The 15,391-nt window shown below is 29.4% G+C and overlaps 2 protein-coding genes across 2 annotated transcripts; both read left to right on the top strand.

Annotated features, from left to right (window-relative positions):
- LOC130663094 (sodium-coupled monocarboxylate transporter 1-like) lies at positions 1–7,678 on the top strand. The gene is made up of 13 exons (XM_057462163.1): positions 1–347; positions 426–585; positions 941–1,006; positions 1,448–1,567; positions 1,677–1,831; positions 3,456–3,596; positions 3,715–3,823; positions 4,090–4,199; positions 5,082–5,265; positions 5,781–5,867; positions 6,122–6,300; positions 6,384–6,567; positions 6,658–7,678. The coding sequence occupies exons 1-13, from the start codon at positions 163–165 to the stop codon at positions 6,700–6,702; spliced, it is 1,725 nt and encodes a 574-aa protein (XP_057318146.1). The 5' UTR covers positions 1–162; the 3' UTR covers positions 6,703–7,678.
- Positions 7,679–7,889: 211 nt separating this feature from the next.
- LOC130663093 (sodium-coupled monocarboxylate transporter 1-like) lies at positions 7,890–14,606 on the top strand. Its single transcript, XM_057462162.1, has 13 exons — positions 7,890–8,243; positions 8,325–8,484; positions 8,608–8,673; positions 8,749–8,868; positions 8,964–9,118; positions 9,196–9,336; positions 10,240–10,348; positions 10,738–10,847; positions 11,256–11,439; positions 11,507–11,593; positions 11,670–11,848; positions 13,819–14,005; positions 14,075–14,606. Exons 1-13 carry the CDS (start codon positions 8,050–8,052, stop codon positions 14,114–14,116), a joined length of 1,734 nt encoding a protein of 577 aa, XP_057318145.1. The 5' UTR covers positions 7,890–8,049; the 3' UTR covers positions 14,117–14,606.
- The last annotated feature ends 785 nt before the right edge of the window (positions 14,607–15,391 follow it).

Genomic DNA, 15,391 nt, shown 5'->3' with positions numbered 1-15,391 from the left:
TTCGTGACCAGTGTGGTGCAGCCGTTTGGTTTAGTTGCTCGAGATGTCTACATTGAGTAATAAGAGTGCTTGTTAGTTGTCAATCTAATCGTAATACGATCTAAAAAAATATATAGATACATATAAATATAAAAAAATAAGATATCTGAAGACTTAAAAGCAATGGATGAAAAACGGACGTTTGATTTACTGGATTGTGTTGTTTTTGCACTTATGTTAGGAGTGTCTGCGTTTGTCGGTATTTATCATGCTTACAAAGCACGTAACAACCCCGACGCAGTAAGGGAGTATCTGATAGGCGGACAAAAAATGTCCATTTTCCCTATCAGTATGTCTTTGATAGCTAGGTAAATATTTACTTTTTTTTTTTAAAGAAATGGGATTTCAGTGGCATTTACACTACTAATTTTTTTTTTATGTGCCAGTTACATATCGGGGATCGCTTTGCTAGGACTTCCGGCAGAAATGTACGTTTACGGAACGCAGTATTGGTCGGTTATAATTGCTGACGTTTTTGTTTCGTTAACGATGGCGATAATATACCTGCCAGTTTTCTATGGTCTTGAGATCACGTCTTCTTATGAGGTTGTTTTATACACGGAAAGAAATTTTCTTTAAAAATTACCGTTAAATTCACTGTAATCATGGGACATAATGCGGCGCTTTTAATTATTACCATTTTTGAAATAAAAATTACGAAAAAATTTATTTATTTTGTGGTATAGACCTCATAAAATTTACAGTAGACTACGGTAAAATTTGTTGAAAAAAAGTTAAAAATTATCTCACTTACCGATCAATGATTAGGTCGTGCCATTCGTTCCACGATTACCGTGAATATAACGGTAATTTTTAAAGAAAATTTTTTTCCGTGTACTGACATTAAATACTCGTATAAGTATTAAAATATAATTAAGTTATAAATTATTAATTATTTTAGTATCTGGAGTTGAGATTCAACAACTACGTCCGCCTGCTGGGATCAATAATATTCATTATTAAAATGGTGAGACACTTATTAGTAGGCTACAAAAATTATTTTAACGAGTTATTGGTGAAAAATTAAACATTTTAAGTATAAATAAAGTTAAGAAAAACAAAAAACAAAAAAAAGAGCTTTTAGAAGAACGTTACAAATGTCACATTCATCTTCATAACGAAACAGCCCCTCACATCCGTATAAAAATGAGGTCAACGTACAGAATCACTTATGTCTTCATTGTCTTCCGTCAAGATCATTGTCGTGCCGTGGCCATCATCCAATTGATAACATTAAAACAAAGTGTGCGAGACAACAAATATTAAAACAAGTAGTTGTAACAGTAGTAGTAGTAGATGTAACAGTAGCAGTAGCAGTAACAGTAGCAGATACTACACTACTCCTTAATTCTACACATGTGTTATGACTTGACGTTGATACGCCAATAATTGGCATTTGCAATTGCAGCTACTTTACATACCGCTAGTAGTGTACGTCCCGGCGCTAGCATTCAACCAAGTCACTGGAATAAATGTACATATTGTCGCACCACTTGTCTGCGCTGTTTGTATCTTTTACACGACACTGGTGAGTGATGTTTTATATTTTATATTTGAGTAGACGTACGGATGTACGCATTCAATTCATTAACGAAGACTGCATATATATTAATGGCTAAAATAAAATAATTTATCAGGGTGGATTAAAGGCTGTCGTATGGACGGATACCATTCAAACGATTGTTATGTTTGGAGGAGTTATTATTGTTGCTGTTCTCGGAACAATGAGAGTCGGCGGGTTCGCTGAAGTTTGGAGAAGAAATTTCATCACTGGAAGAATCGAGTTCTTTAAGTAAATATCGACTTTAATATATGGAAAAATAAAAAAGAAAATTGAAAATTTAATGAGGCATTACCGCAGTCTTAACGTCCCTTTGGAGAAAAACTAGTCGGCAACCCCAACCGATATTAAATTTCTAGGAGGCATTTTTCTCCTCTTGGTCTTAAGTCCGTTAGGCTTCCGGTACACTGCTGATATTTTTAATTTTGAAATATATGTCATTTTATACACACTCAGAAAATTAAGTAATTGTGTTTATTATCCTAAATTTTTAATTCCAATTATCTAGAATGATTCGAAAGTTTTTAAATGCAAAGATAGTTACACGGAAAGAAAATTATGGGAAGTTTTGCTATGCATTATGGGAATGGTTCCCATAATGGTATGGGAATAGTACCTATACTACTATAGGGATGGTTTCCATATATTATGGGAACCATCCCCATAATAATATGAGAATAGTTCCCATACCATTATGGGAATGGTTCCCATATTGGGATAGGAACTATTCCTATAATATTATGAGAACTATTCCCATAATGTTATGGGAACCATCCCTATAATATCATAAAATTTTTTTTTTGCACAATAGTGTAGAAATTTCCCAAAATTTGAATTTTCTTGAATGTTTTGTGCTGACAAAAAATTCTTGTTAAAAATTTTAATGTTTTTTTGCCAAATACGATTTTTTTTTTCAATGTTTGAATTTTTATTTTTATGTTTAATAATATTTCTGTGTATTGTAGAAGTGATTACCACACTTCTTTAAATTAATTTTTTCATGATAATATGGGAACCATTCCCATAATATTATAGGAATGGTTCCTATAATAGTATGGGAACTATTCCCATAATATTATGGGAATGATTCCCATAATGGTATACGAACCATTCCAATTGCATTATGGGAATCATTCCCATAATATTATAGAAAGTATTCCTATAAATTATAGGAACCATTCCTATAATTATAGGAACCATTCCTATAGTGTTATGGGTATCATTCCCATAATTATAGGAACTATTCCTATAATTATGGGAAACATTCCTATAATTATAGGAAGCGCTCCCATAATTTATGGTCGTAATTCCTATGATGGTATAGGAAAAAATTTCACAAAATTATGGGAACCGCTGCTATAATTTTCTTTCCGTGTAGTGTTATAATTTTTTTAATAGAGATAATAATATCAGGATGGTAAAAATTACCATCAGGATGATAACAGTTACTATCAGGGATTGTAATCAATATTATTACGATCTAGATGATTTATACAATCATCTAGATAATATTCACTACTATCGGATTGATAGTAAAAATTTTACCATCACTAAATGATAATTCCTATCATTTAATTTTCTGAGTGCAGAAATATCGAAAAATTTTAGTGATAAAATTTACTATATGGTCATTCATTACTTGTACAATTATTTTTAACCCGATAGTCGAACCACTCAGCCGTTACTTGAATTAATGAGGGTTTAATTATTTTGTATGTTTGACTAATGAGTAATGACAAATTATGAAACGTCACGTGGACAAGTAGTGAAGATAAATCATTAATTCTTCAATTTCTAATTAAAAATGATTATTAAAAATTTCCTTGACAGTCTTAATTGATTTATCATTGTGCAGCATGGACCCAAACCCGACAGTGAGACATACTTTTTGGACTGTCGTTGTTGGAAACTACTTGAACTGGCTCGCCAGCTGCTCAGTCAACCAGGCTATGGTTCAACGGTGTCTCGCGATGCCGACTTTGAAGAAATCCAATATGTCAGTTTTTTTTATTAAAAACTTTTCTTCTAACACTCAACTTTACCGCTTACTATTCATTTTAAACTCAAAGAAAATAAAATAACGCCAGTATTTTTTTTTTCTTTTCCATCTGCAGCACTATTATGATTATGGCTGTCGGAATAATCAGTATTGTCTCATTGAGTTGTTACACGGGTATTCTTATTTACGCTGCTTTCTATGATTGCGATCCGGTCATCACAAAAGTAAGTGAAAAAAAAAAAAATTAAATGAAAACGTAAAAAAAATTTTTAATCCATGTAACTTTTGATTGAAAACGATTTATAGTTTTTTTCATCGTCAGCATTCAATTCATTCTATTCATTTCCATAGCTATTGAATTTTATTGATTTTTTATCTAATCTTTGAGCGGAAATGAGGTTACTTTTTTTTGTTTTGTTAATTAAATTTAATCGAGATTTTAAAGATAAAAGAAATTTTTCCTTTAACAAATTATTTGTTTGTTTAACAGCAAATTAATAAAGCAGACCAGTTACTGCCATTTTATGTGATGGAAATAGCCCAGTCAATTCCGGGATTACCGGGACTTTTTGTCTCTGGTGTATTCAGCGCAGCTTTAAGGTATATTGACTCGTATAAAATACACTTCAGCTATTTATTACGAGCACTATTTAATGATAAGCATATAAATATATGTACAGCAATAAATTAGTATGTACAGTAATAGCTTTTTAGATAATTAAAAGACGTTATTAAATTTTCAAAATCATAATTTTTCCAATTGAAATTTACAGACTCATTTTAAAAAATTAATTGATATTATTTTTTATCTTTCATCTCTTGTTAAATTTTTAAAGGCTGTAACTTTATTTAAAAAATGACTCAAAATTAAAATTCTTAATATTTTTCTGTACAATTAAAAAAAAAGTTCTGACATCTGACCAAAAAAATGTGTAGATAAAATAACTTTTTTCTTCAGTATTCAATCTGTATTAAAAAAAATTTCACTTACAGTTTTTTTGACTCATTTACTTTTTTTTTAAATTTTTTAAATTTATTCCCGCGTAATTAAATCATAAAACAAACAGAACTTTAAAAAATGATCGTAATTCATATAAAAAAAATTAAGCTCTTCCCAACTTGTAGCCGAAACTTTAAGCTTCTGAATGCGACCACGGATTTGTGTTATAATTCGTTCCCCGAGTATCCCGAAAATAATAAAATTAAAAAAAAAAAATACTTTTTTTTATCAGTAACTTTTCCAAAGAAATTTCGAAGATCGAATAAGTAAAAGCATCTAAGAGACTTAAGTTTGAAAATGACTTTTTTTATTTCGATACGATTTCAACCAAAGTTACAGTCTTTGAATTTTGTTAATTTTCCTCGGATAAAAAATTCCTTCATTTATTTCAGCGAATACGTTATTCGTAAAGTAATTTAATATTCATGAATTATTATTAATTTGTAATATAAAAGAAAAAAAAAAAATATTATTAATAATAGCACTATGTCAACGGGATTGAACTCAATGTCTGGTGTCATTTATGAGGATATGATTAAACCACTGATGAAGAAGCCATTGTCCCAGGTGGCAGCCAGTCGGGTTATGAAGTTAATGGTTGTATTAATTGGGATTATTTGTGTAGCTTTAGTATTTCTTGTTGAAAAACTCAGTGGATTAATTCAGGTATGTTTTATATTTAAAAAAATAAATGATTTCACTGTTAAAAATTTTCGGAGTAATCGCGGATTAAATCTGGAGTGAATGCAGATTTAAATAAATTTCAGATCACTCCGAAATCACTCCAGTGCACAAAAAAAAAATAATTTCTGGGCGCAAGAATTTTTTTGTATTATAAATTGAACCCAAAAATTTTCTTGGGACGAAAAAAAAATCATTGACTCAAAAAGTTTTTTCTTGCTCTGAGAAAATTCATTTTAGCCGTAAGAAAAATTCTGTTTTCAATTCATGATGCAAAAATTTTCTTGGGGCAAGTAAAAAATTCTTGTGCCAAAAAATCCTTTTCTTCTGTGTGGAAAAAAAAAATAAATTCCCTATTTACTCCGTATGCGGAGTGATTTTTTTTCTGACTCCGGAACTCCGAGTGAATTCGAGTTGACATAAAATCCGTAATCACTCCGAATTAACTCTCGATTTTTTAGTGTTTATTTATAAATAAAATTGTATAATATTTGTTTCAGGCGGGTAAAAGTTTATCAGGAATAACAGCTGGACCATTACTTGGTATTTTCACCCTCGGAATGTTTTTCCCTTGCGCGAATTCAGCGGTAATATATAATATATAAATTCAAATTAAAAATTAAATATGCACTTCCTTTCGTCAATATCTTCTTCATTCTACTGTTGAAATAAATCAAATTAGAATGTGATTAAACATTTAAGAGCTCGTTCTAATCGATAATGATTTATTTTATACAAAGAGAGTAAAGTTAAGAGTAAAAAAAATGATTAAAGTAAAATAAATTAAGTTCCGAGGAAATTTGAATTTGATTGAAATGTAAATTGGTAATTTCTGAAACAGGGCGCACTGGTAGGAGCTTTAGTTAGTCTACATTTTGTAGCTTGGATCTCGTTAGGTACTCAAGCAGCACTTTCCAATGGTATTATTAAGATTCCGAAAAAACCAGTCTCCATTGAAGGATGCTCGGAAATTTTACAACACGCTGCTGCTAATGCAACATTAATTAAGGACACTATTAAGTAGTCTATCTTTTTTACATTATTTTTTAATTAACAACAAAAAAACATTTTTTTTCTCATCACTGAAAAATTTTCTTTTACAGCCAGCCTTTTTTCCTCTACCAATTGTCATATCTCTGGTACACGTGGGTTGGATTTTTGACGGCAATTATTATTGGATTATTTGTCTCATGGCTTACCGGTCTTAATAAATATAAGAGTGAAGATAAAAAGCTATATACACCGGTTATACATTGTCTTTTATCTTCAAAGACGTCAAAGAAAACGGTAAATCAATTATTATATATATATAAATATATTTTTTTTAAATTCTTTTCGATTGACCTAAAAAGAAGTTTAATATTTTTTTATTTTCAGAATGCAATGAACCTTGAAGCAACTCAATGTACGTCAGTTAGTTAATAAAATGAAATAAATATATAGTAAAATTTAAAAAAAATTTTTTGTCAAATATTTGTTACTTTTTTACGTCAAAGATGATCATCAAAAGAACAAGTTGTATATATAATTAAGACGCGAAAGTAAATATATATACATATATATAGACATTTATATGTATATGTATATAAATGGAAACATGTAATGGAAGTTATGTTAGTTATATATGTAGTACAGAGAGTAACTAAACGAAAAGTTTCTTCAATTCCCTCGACCCATGTATATCTTATACATTCAACACTCAGAGATACATAAAGCCGAGTATATTCACGCTGTACTATGTAATCTCCGGTCAAATGAAAATATGAAGCTGGAGGTAAAAGCGCTAGCTAAGTACCGTATGTCACAGCACCGCAGAATGGAAATTAGTTTCCATAAAAGGACCAAAAAATTTATTATAGAATAAAAATATTAAAAATGGAGATAAATATTTTAATTTTTAAATTTTGAATTTAAAAAAATTTTTTTAACTTCCCGCTAAGAAAATTGTAAATTTTCAAAAATTCGGGAAGTTATTGGTTTCGGTCCGATTTACGAAAATCGAATTTTCATCAGATGTCGACGTTTTGAGATCCTAGGAAGCTATTCTGACTAATTTCAAGATGATGTCCGAGTGTACGTACGTATGTAAATACCTGCATCTTTTGAACGGATGAACCGATTTTGAACTTTAAGGTGTCATTCGACGCGGCTTATCAATATCTTGAAGCTGTGAGAAATTGAGCTTGATCGGTAGGGCTCGTTCAAAGATATTCCAAAAATAAAATTTTTTCAAAAATGTTTTTTGTGGATAACTTTCAATATGCTCGATGGATTGATTCCAAAATCGACTGGGCTCTAGAGCTTTATAAGCCGCGTCGAATGCGACCCCAACCGTCTCAATCGGTTTATTCGTTTGAGAGATATCGTTGGAAAAAAAATGGTAAAAAACTATTTTTTTCGAAAAGAACGGCATACAAAAGTATTTTCAAGCTCAAGGAGCTCGAAAACAGCGGGAAATTTTAGGGCTAGCCAGCAGGGTCAACCGGTAGACAGATTTTTTTATTCGTATGTATGATTTTTAATGTATGAATTAAAATAATTATGATTTAATATGACGAATAAAATTTAAGAGTAAAATTGCTGGTTACATTAAGCAATTATTCAATTGCTGTCCCGTCATCTTTGCACAGTGACGCGAACTTCTATTCTGTCATTTATTTCATATTTTATAAAAGTTGTAATCGTCAAGTTTTGTATTTATCATTTATTACTTATACTTTTAAGTTTGTTTGATAGCTATCGAGTGTTTGAATTGAATAAGAAATAAAAATGACTTCAGAAGTCACTGAAATAACATTCGGCTCAATTGATTACTGGGTATTCGGTTTAATGCTCGGAGTATCTGCGACTGTTGGTATATATCACGCGTACAGAGGCCGTAAAAATCCGGATGCTGTAAAAGAATATCTTGCGGGTGGACAAAATATGTCGATTTTTCCTGTCAGTATGTCTTTGATAGCCAGGTAATTTTAATAACAAAACTAAAGTATATAAAATTTTTTTTTCACTACAAACTGTTTAGTTTAAAAGTTATAAATATCTAGTTGGATTTCTGGTACGTCGTTGCTTGGGTTCACGGAAGAAATATATGTTTACGGTACGCAGATATTGACATCACTTATACCGGAAGTTCTGATATGTTTAACTTTGATAAAAGTTTTTTTGCCAGTTTTCTATCATCTGCAGATCTCCTCCTCATACCAAGTAAATAAAATACCAATTAATTGTTATTTATTTGGTACTTTGTTATTTTTATTGACTGAGGGAACGAAAAAAATATATAAATGCCCCGAGAAATATATGAAATTTATTTTTTTATTATTTTAGTATTTAGAGCTTCGGTTCAATCGCTACGTCCGACTTCTGGGTTCTTCGATATTTATTCTCGATATGGTAAAAGTAATTTGAATTAAGTAATTAATTATTATTATTATTATTATTATTATTATTATAAGTAATGAATTTTAGCTTTTTGCAATACCGATAATAATTTATGTCCCGTCAACGTCATTAAATCAAGTGACTGGAATAAATCTTTATCTGGTAACACCAATAGTCTGCTTTGTTTGTATTTTCTATACGACGTTGGTAAGTAAAATAAAAAGGGTTAAATTTGAATAAAACCATTATTCAATTGCGAATAACGAGAAGTAAGGGTGACGTTGAAAAATTGTTTGCTTTAGGGAGGATTGAAAGCAGTAGTTTGGACAGACACTATTCAAACCCTCGTAATGTTTTGTGGTATGATTATTGTTTGTATTATGGGAACTTATCAAGTGGGTGGGGTTGCTGAAGTTTGGGAAAGAAACGACGAGTCGGAAAGAATTGAATTTTTCAAGTAATTTTATTTATATACGGTTTCTTTTTATTTTGTTATTCGTCAATAACAAGATGTTATTTTTTTTTTTTCGCAAGTATGGATATAGACCCGACAATAAGACATACTTTTTGGAGTATTGTTATTGGGAGTTATTTACATGGTGTTTCTGGTAGTAGTGTCAGTCAAATAACTGTTCAACGATACCTTGCGATATCCGATTTAAAAAAAGCTAATATGTAAGTTCTTTAGATTTTTTTTAGTGCCAAGATGTAATTTTCGATGCTATTTTTTTATCTTATTTCATTCCGGGCCTGGTATAGTATACTGTAAAAAATTAGCGGGGTAAATCCGGAGTGAATAAGGAGCGGATGACTGTTTATTTCTTTAATCTCCTCGGAGTGGAATTAACTCCGAAGGGGACTTTAATTTAATATTGAAAATCCGCTTCGGAGTGGAATTCACTCCTAAAAGATGTTTGTTTTATTATTTAAACTCCGAATTTGAGTGAATACGGGTTTAAATAAAATCCGCAATCACTCTGAATTCACTCCGAATTTTTTACAGTGTAATAGGCCTTTATCTCTATCAGGGGAATCCTTTGTCTTTTACTAATTTTCTAATCACTAAGAGATTCGACGAATAGATTTTATGATGCCACCCCTCAAAAATATCAATAAACAAATTAAATATTCAAAAAATTTTGTTAAAATTCAATTTTGCCTAAGAATTCAATTTGTTCTGACAATAATACATTTACTATGTTAACTAATATTATTTGTTCCAATAGTAAATACAATTTATAATGGAAGCACGAAATTATTTGTTGTTGCAGCCAATAGATTCGTTGCTGCAAGTCTAAATCTATTTTGTTAAAATGAAATCATTTGTTGTCCCGTCTTTCGCAAGAATAACGAAACTTTTATGTTCCGTTCGTTTTTTCATAATTTATAAACTACTTAACTTTAAAATTATACAAAGCTCACAATAATTAACTCAATTTATTCTCTTAATCCGCGAACGTGTAGATACGCATACAATACAAAAAAAAACATTTATAATCAGTAATCACCTTGCCAAGTAAATAAACAAGTTAAGAGTCATAGTTAATTAAAAATAATTTACAAAATTACTTTATTTAGAACAATAATTATTATGTCAATCGGGATAGTGAGTGTCGATCTTATAACATTTTACATGGGATTAGTTATTTATGCATCTTTTTATGATTGCGACCCAATAACAACTCAAGTTAGTAAAAAAACTTAAATAATTTATTACACTGTAAAAAATCGGGAGTGAATCCGGATTTTATTTCAATTCATAATCACTCTGTCACTCGGAGTCCCGAAATTTCACAACAAAATCACTCCGAATACAGAGTAAATAGGGAATTTTTTATTTCATCGGAGTGATTTGGATTTTATTTAAATCCGCATTCACTCCGATTCGGAGTTTTAATATTTAATAGACTTCCCTCTGAAGTAAATTTCACTCCGAGGGGATTAAATATTTATTTAAGTACACAGTCGTTTACTCCGCACTCACTCCGGATTTAATCCACGTTCACTCCCCAAATTTTTTACAGTGTAAAAAAAAAAGTAAATAAAAATTGACCGATAAATTTTTTTTTTAATTAGCAAATCCGTAAAGCAGATCAGTTATTACCATTTTTTGTAATGAAAATTGGGAAATCAATTTCCGGATTACCGGGAATATTTATTGCAAGTATTTTTAGTGCAGCTCTAAGGTAATTATTTTCATTCATAATTTAATTTACTTAAAATTTCCAATCAATAGCAAACTATTAATTCATTTAAATATTAATTCAAATTAAATTTATAAAAAATATTTTGTTTATATAATATGACGTACGACTTTGGACAGCAATAAACGATCGATATGTCATCAAAAGGACTTTCCGCTATTAAAAAAATTACAACCCGTAATAACATTGACTCTGTAAACTGTAAACTTTAATAACAATGTCCGCCGATAAATATAAATACTTCAAAGAAGTTTACTTCGAATGAAAACAACAGCCCATACATTAATTAATAGAGCAAAAAAAATTAAAATTTAAATTAAATAAAATTTATGGTCGCAAATAAAAAATATACTGAAGAATAAAATGAATCTGTAATAATATTTATTACAGTACCATGTCAACGGGATTAAATTGTATGTCGGGATTAATTTACGAAGATTTTATTAAACCATTGCTAAAAAAACCATTGTCGCCATCGGCTGCAACTCGGCTGATGCGAGCTTTGGTCGTTATCATCGGTATTACATGCATGGGATTTGTTTTTCTTGTTGAAAAACTCAATAGTATTTTTCAAGTAATCATTTACTTTATTTATTATATTATCATTTATTTAATTACTATATTTATTTATTATTTTTTAGACTGCGCGTAGCTTAACATCAATAACCAGTGGTCCGATTCTAGGAGTTTTTACACTGGGGATGTTTTTTCCGTATGCGAATTCAATTGTGAGTGAAATGTCTAATAAAATAACTATTTCAAATGTATATAAATACATGTAACTAATGGAATAAAAATTGAAAGGGTGCATTAACGGGTGCGATAACAAGTTTAAGTTTCATGGCATGGATATCATTCAGTTCCCAAGCATTGATATCAACTGGAGCTATTGATTTTATAAAAAAACCTGTTTCAATAGAAGGATGTCCACAGTCTTTACTAAATAATATCACCCGTATATCCCACGTAAATAATTTATTTAGGTAAATAAATTACCAGTTTGTATACAATATTAATTTCAGGAAGTATTTAATATTTAATAGTTCAAAAGTGCTCTTAATTTAAGTGTTTTCATAAATATAACAGATGTTTTAATTGACGCTGAGATTTTGACATAGATTATTCATTTTTATTACTATGCGTAGAGAATTTTTTAGTAAAGATTACCCATAAAGTTTGGTACTGTAAAGACATCTAATCAGTAATTAAATTTTAACGATATTGTTAGTAGAAATTGCACTTGATTTACACACTGTAAAAAATCACCGGGGTAAGTCCAAGCGGTGTAGGTGTTAAAATTTTCGGTGTTAAATTTACCCCCGAAAGCGGTGTGAAAATAACGCCGCCGCCGGTGTAAATATTCTTCACCGGTGTTAAATGAAATTTTCCGGTGTTAAAATATTTCACTTTGGGAATGTGTGCATATATGTGTGCGTTTATGTGAGTGTGTGTGTCAAGATATTTTTTGCGTTTTATAAGCTTTCCAAAGCTAATACTCTGAGCAGACGCCGTTTACCCCGCTTTAACACCGGTATTTTTAACACCGGTGAATTACTCCTCCTACACTGAGAGAAAAAAAAATTAAATTCAAGTAACCATGTTTACTTAACTCATAATACTGAAAACAAGAAAAAATTTACTACATCGAAGTATAATATTTCTTATCTTTATAACAATTGTTTGAATCTACTCATAAATTTCTACAGACAATGCATTTTTACTAAAATTAAGAAAATATTTACTAAAATTAAGAAGATATTTACTTGGCACTATTTAAGTAAAATAATACTTAAATCAAGAAATTTCACTTGGAAATATACACTTTTTTCTCTCAGTGTACACCGGTGTAATTTTATTTTAACACCGGCCGGAGTTAAAATAAGACCATTTTTAACACCGCTCTTTTTACACTGCATGCTATCGGGGAGTATATTTTACAATGTCATGGTGACCACAGATTTTTGAAACTGAAATTTCCTGAATTTTCGAGGTATTCTAGTTATCGGAAGTAATTTTTACTAATTTTTTTTTTAAATGGTATTACAATCGCATTCGCGCCCCGCCACTTTTTGAACAGTTTTGACGGAAAAAAAATTTATCGGAGTTTTTCAGTCAAAAGAGAAGAAGGTAAAAATTTTTCATCTTTGTGACGAAATTCCCTGACTTTTCCCTGATTTTTCTAGTATATTTATAATTCCCTGACATTTCCTGGTTTTCCAGGAATGTGGCCACCATGAATGTCCATAGGAAAAATTAATATATTTACCACATGTCCTCATAGTATCAAACTTTTTGGGTAATTTTTACTAAAAATTTATCTGCGTGTGATATTTAATTATTTTTGATAAATCTATCTTCTACTACTGCTACTAAATGGCAAATATTAAAATATAAAGCACAGATACACACGATCTATAACCAATTCAAAAATTCAATCAATAAAGAATTAGATTTATTATTTTTCAATCATCGGCTTTTTAAATCCTATGAATAAAAAATTTGATTTATATTATTTTTAATAGACGACCAATCAACTTAAGACCATCCGCATATTTTTAAATATTTGAATATTAAAAACTGTGAAAATATTTATAAATTCATTGAAATTCAATCAAATTAATTAACTAATTAAATAAAGTGAACAATTAAAAAAGTAATTAATTGAAACGTCAACCTTTTTATAGTTTGAATCGATAGTTATTTTATTTTTACACCGCGCGCGCGAAGAGTTTAATGACCTCTACTTTTTCAAAATTTTGTAAATTTGTTCCTACAAATTTTTTTTACACAATATCACAACTGAAAATGCGTATTCGTAAATGAAAATTTTATTTAATATTTACCAATCGGTAAAAATAATTTTTAAATTAAAAGCACTAGGATTTATTTGAACTCGCGGTAATAATTAAATTGAATTTTAAAAATATATTTACAGTAACATGAATTTTTACAGCCAGGAATCTTTTATTCTATTCCGAATTTCGTACCTCTGGTACACATGGATGGGATTTTTGTCTACGGTTATCATCGGACTCATTGTTTCAGGATTTACGGGAGCAAATAAATGTAAATATGAGGAAAAAGAACTCTATACACCTGTAGTACATTGGCTATTGTTTCCAAATAAAAAAACAAAAACGGTATTATTATTTATTGTTTTATATTTTCATCACATATTACATTTATTTATTTATTTTTTTAAATTTTAGAATGACAAAGAGCTCGATAACACGAAAGAGATTAATGCATAGCCAATTGTTTCAATATATTTTATTATTTAATACTAAAATATGAAATTTAAAAAGTATATTAAAAATAAAATTGTCCAATAGCTGTACAAATATAAGTATTTGTTCTTATTTGATAATTAAAAATATATCGATTATATATAATATTGAATTATTTAAAACAGTTGATATACAACAAGTTACAGTCACATTTTAAATATCAAAATATATTATTATCAATATTCAAATATCAATTAATCAATTTATTTAATTATTTAAATTGACATAAGACTAAATAATTGAGGCAGTGAGCAAACTCAAAATTTATTATACAGCCGACACTTTAAATAACTAGATTAAAATTTAATAAATCTCTCATAGATTTTATCAACTATTTACAGTTTAAATCTGGACATTTTTTACGATAGTTCGGATGAAGTTCAATCAACGAAAAAAAAAACAATCTACCGGAAATAAATTTAAAACGAGAGATAAATTTAAAATAAACTGAAAATTATGTCCAGTTATTTTCATTTTTTTTTTAAATTTTACATTGCAAATTAATTAACAATTTTTTTAAAGTTGACCAGTCGATTTCACACATATTTCAAATATTTTTTCACGAAAAAAATTACTATTAGATCAAAAATTTTTTCTTATTCAAAATAAACTTTACTCAATCAAATGTGTACCTGAAGATCGGAACGTTTTTCGCGGAACGAAAATAAGAAAAAAGAAATGAAAAGTTAAAAATCTAAAGGATCTAAATTTCGGAAATGTTTCGCACGTCACCCGAAAATGACAGGCCACCCCCAACTACCCCTAAATTCGCCTTTAACCACAAATTTCATGAATTATTTTCATTTTCGTTGCGTGAAAAACGTTCCGATCTTCAGGTACATAATTAAATATATACTTAATAATTTTCTAATGTCAAATAAATTTTCTCAAAAAAAATTGATTTCCTTTAAAAATTGATCGATAAATTATTTGTTGACCATTTCATTCATTATTTAAAAAAAAAAATATTTTCTACAAGTAAATTCTTTAGTATATTAATTTAAAATCATGTCGAGATCGACTTAAGAAAATGGTTAAATCATGGGGAGGTGAACAGTAACTTAAAAATTATAATTTATTTTTTACCATAAGGTAAGAGACCCAGTACCCGATCAGGGAACTAATACCCGATCGGTAGATATATAAATACATAGAGTGATCGAGTACTAGTTCCCTCACGGAAAGATTAGAAAATTAGACTGATATGCGCACACGAATCAGTCAGGTCCCGCACAGTTA

This window comes from Microplitis mediator, chromosome 2 (assembly GCF_029852145.1).
Source record: "Microplitis mediator isolate UGA2020A chromosome 2, iyMicMedi2.1, whole genome shotgun sequence".
Classification (NCBI taxonomy): domain Eukaryota; kingdom Metazoa; phylum Arthropoda; class Insecta; order Hymenoptera; family Braconidae; genus Microplitis; species Microplitis mediator.
This window is presented reverse-complemented; position numbering and strand designations above follow the sequence as displayed.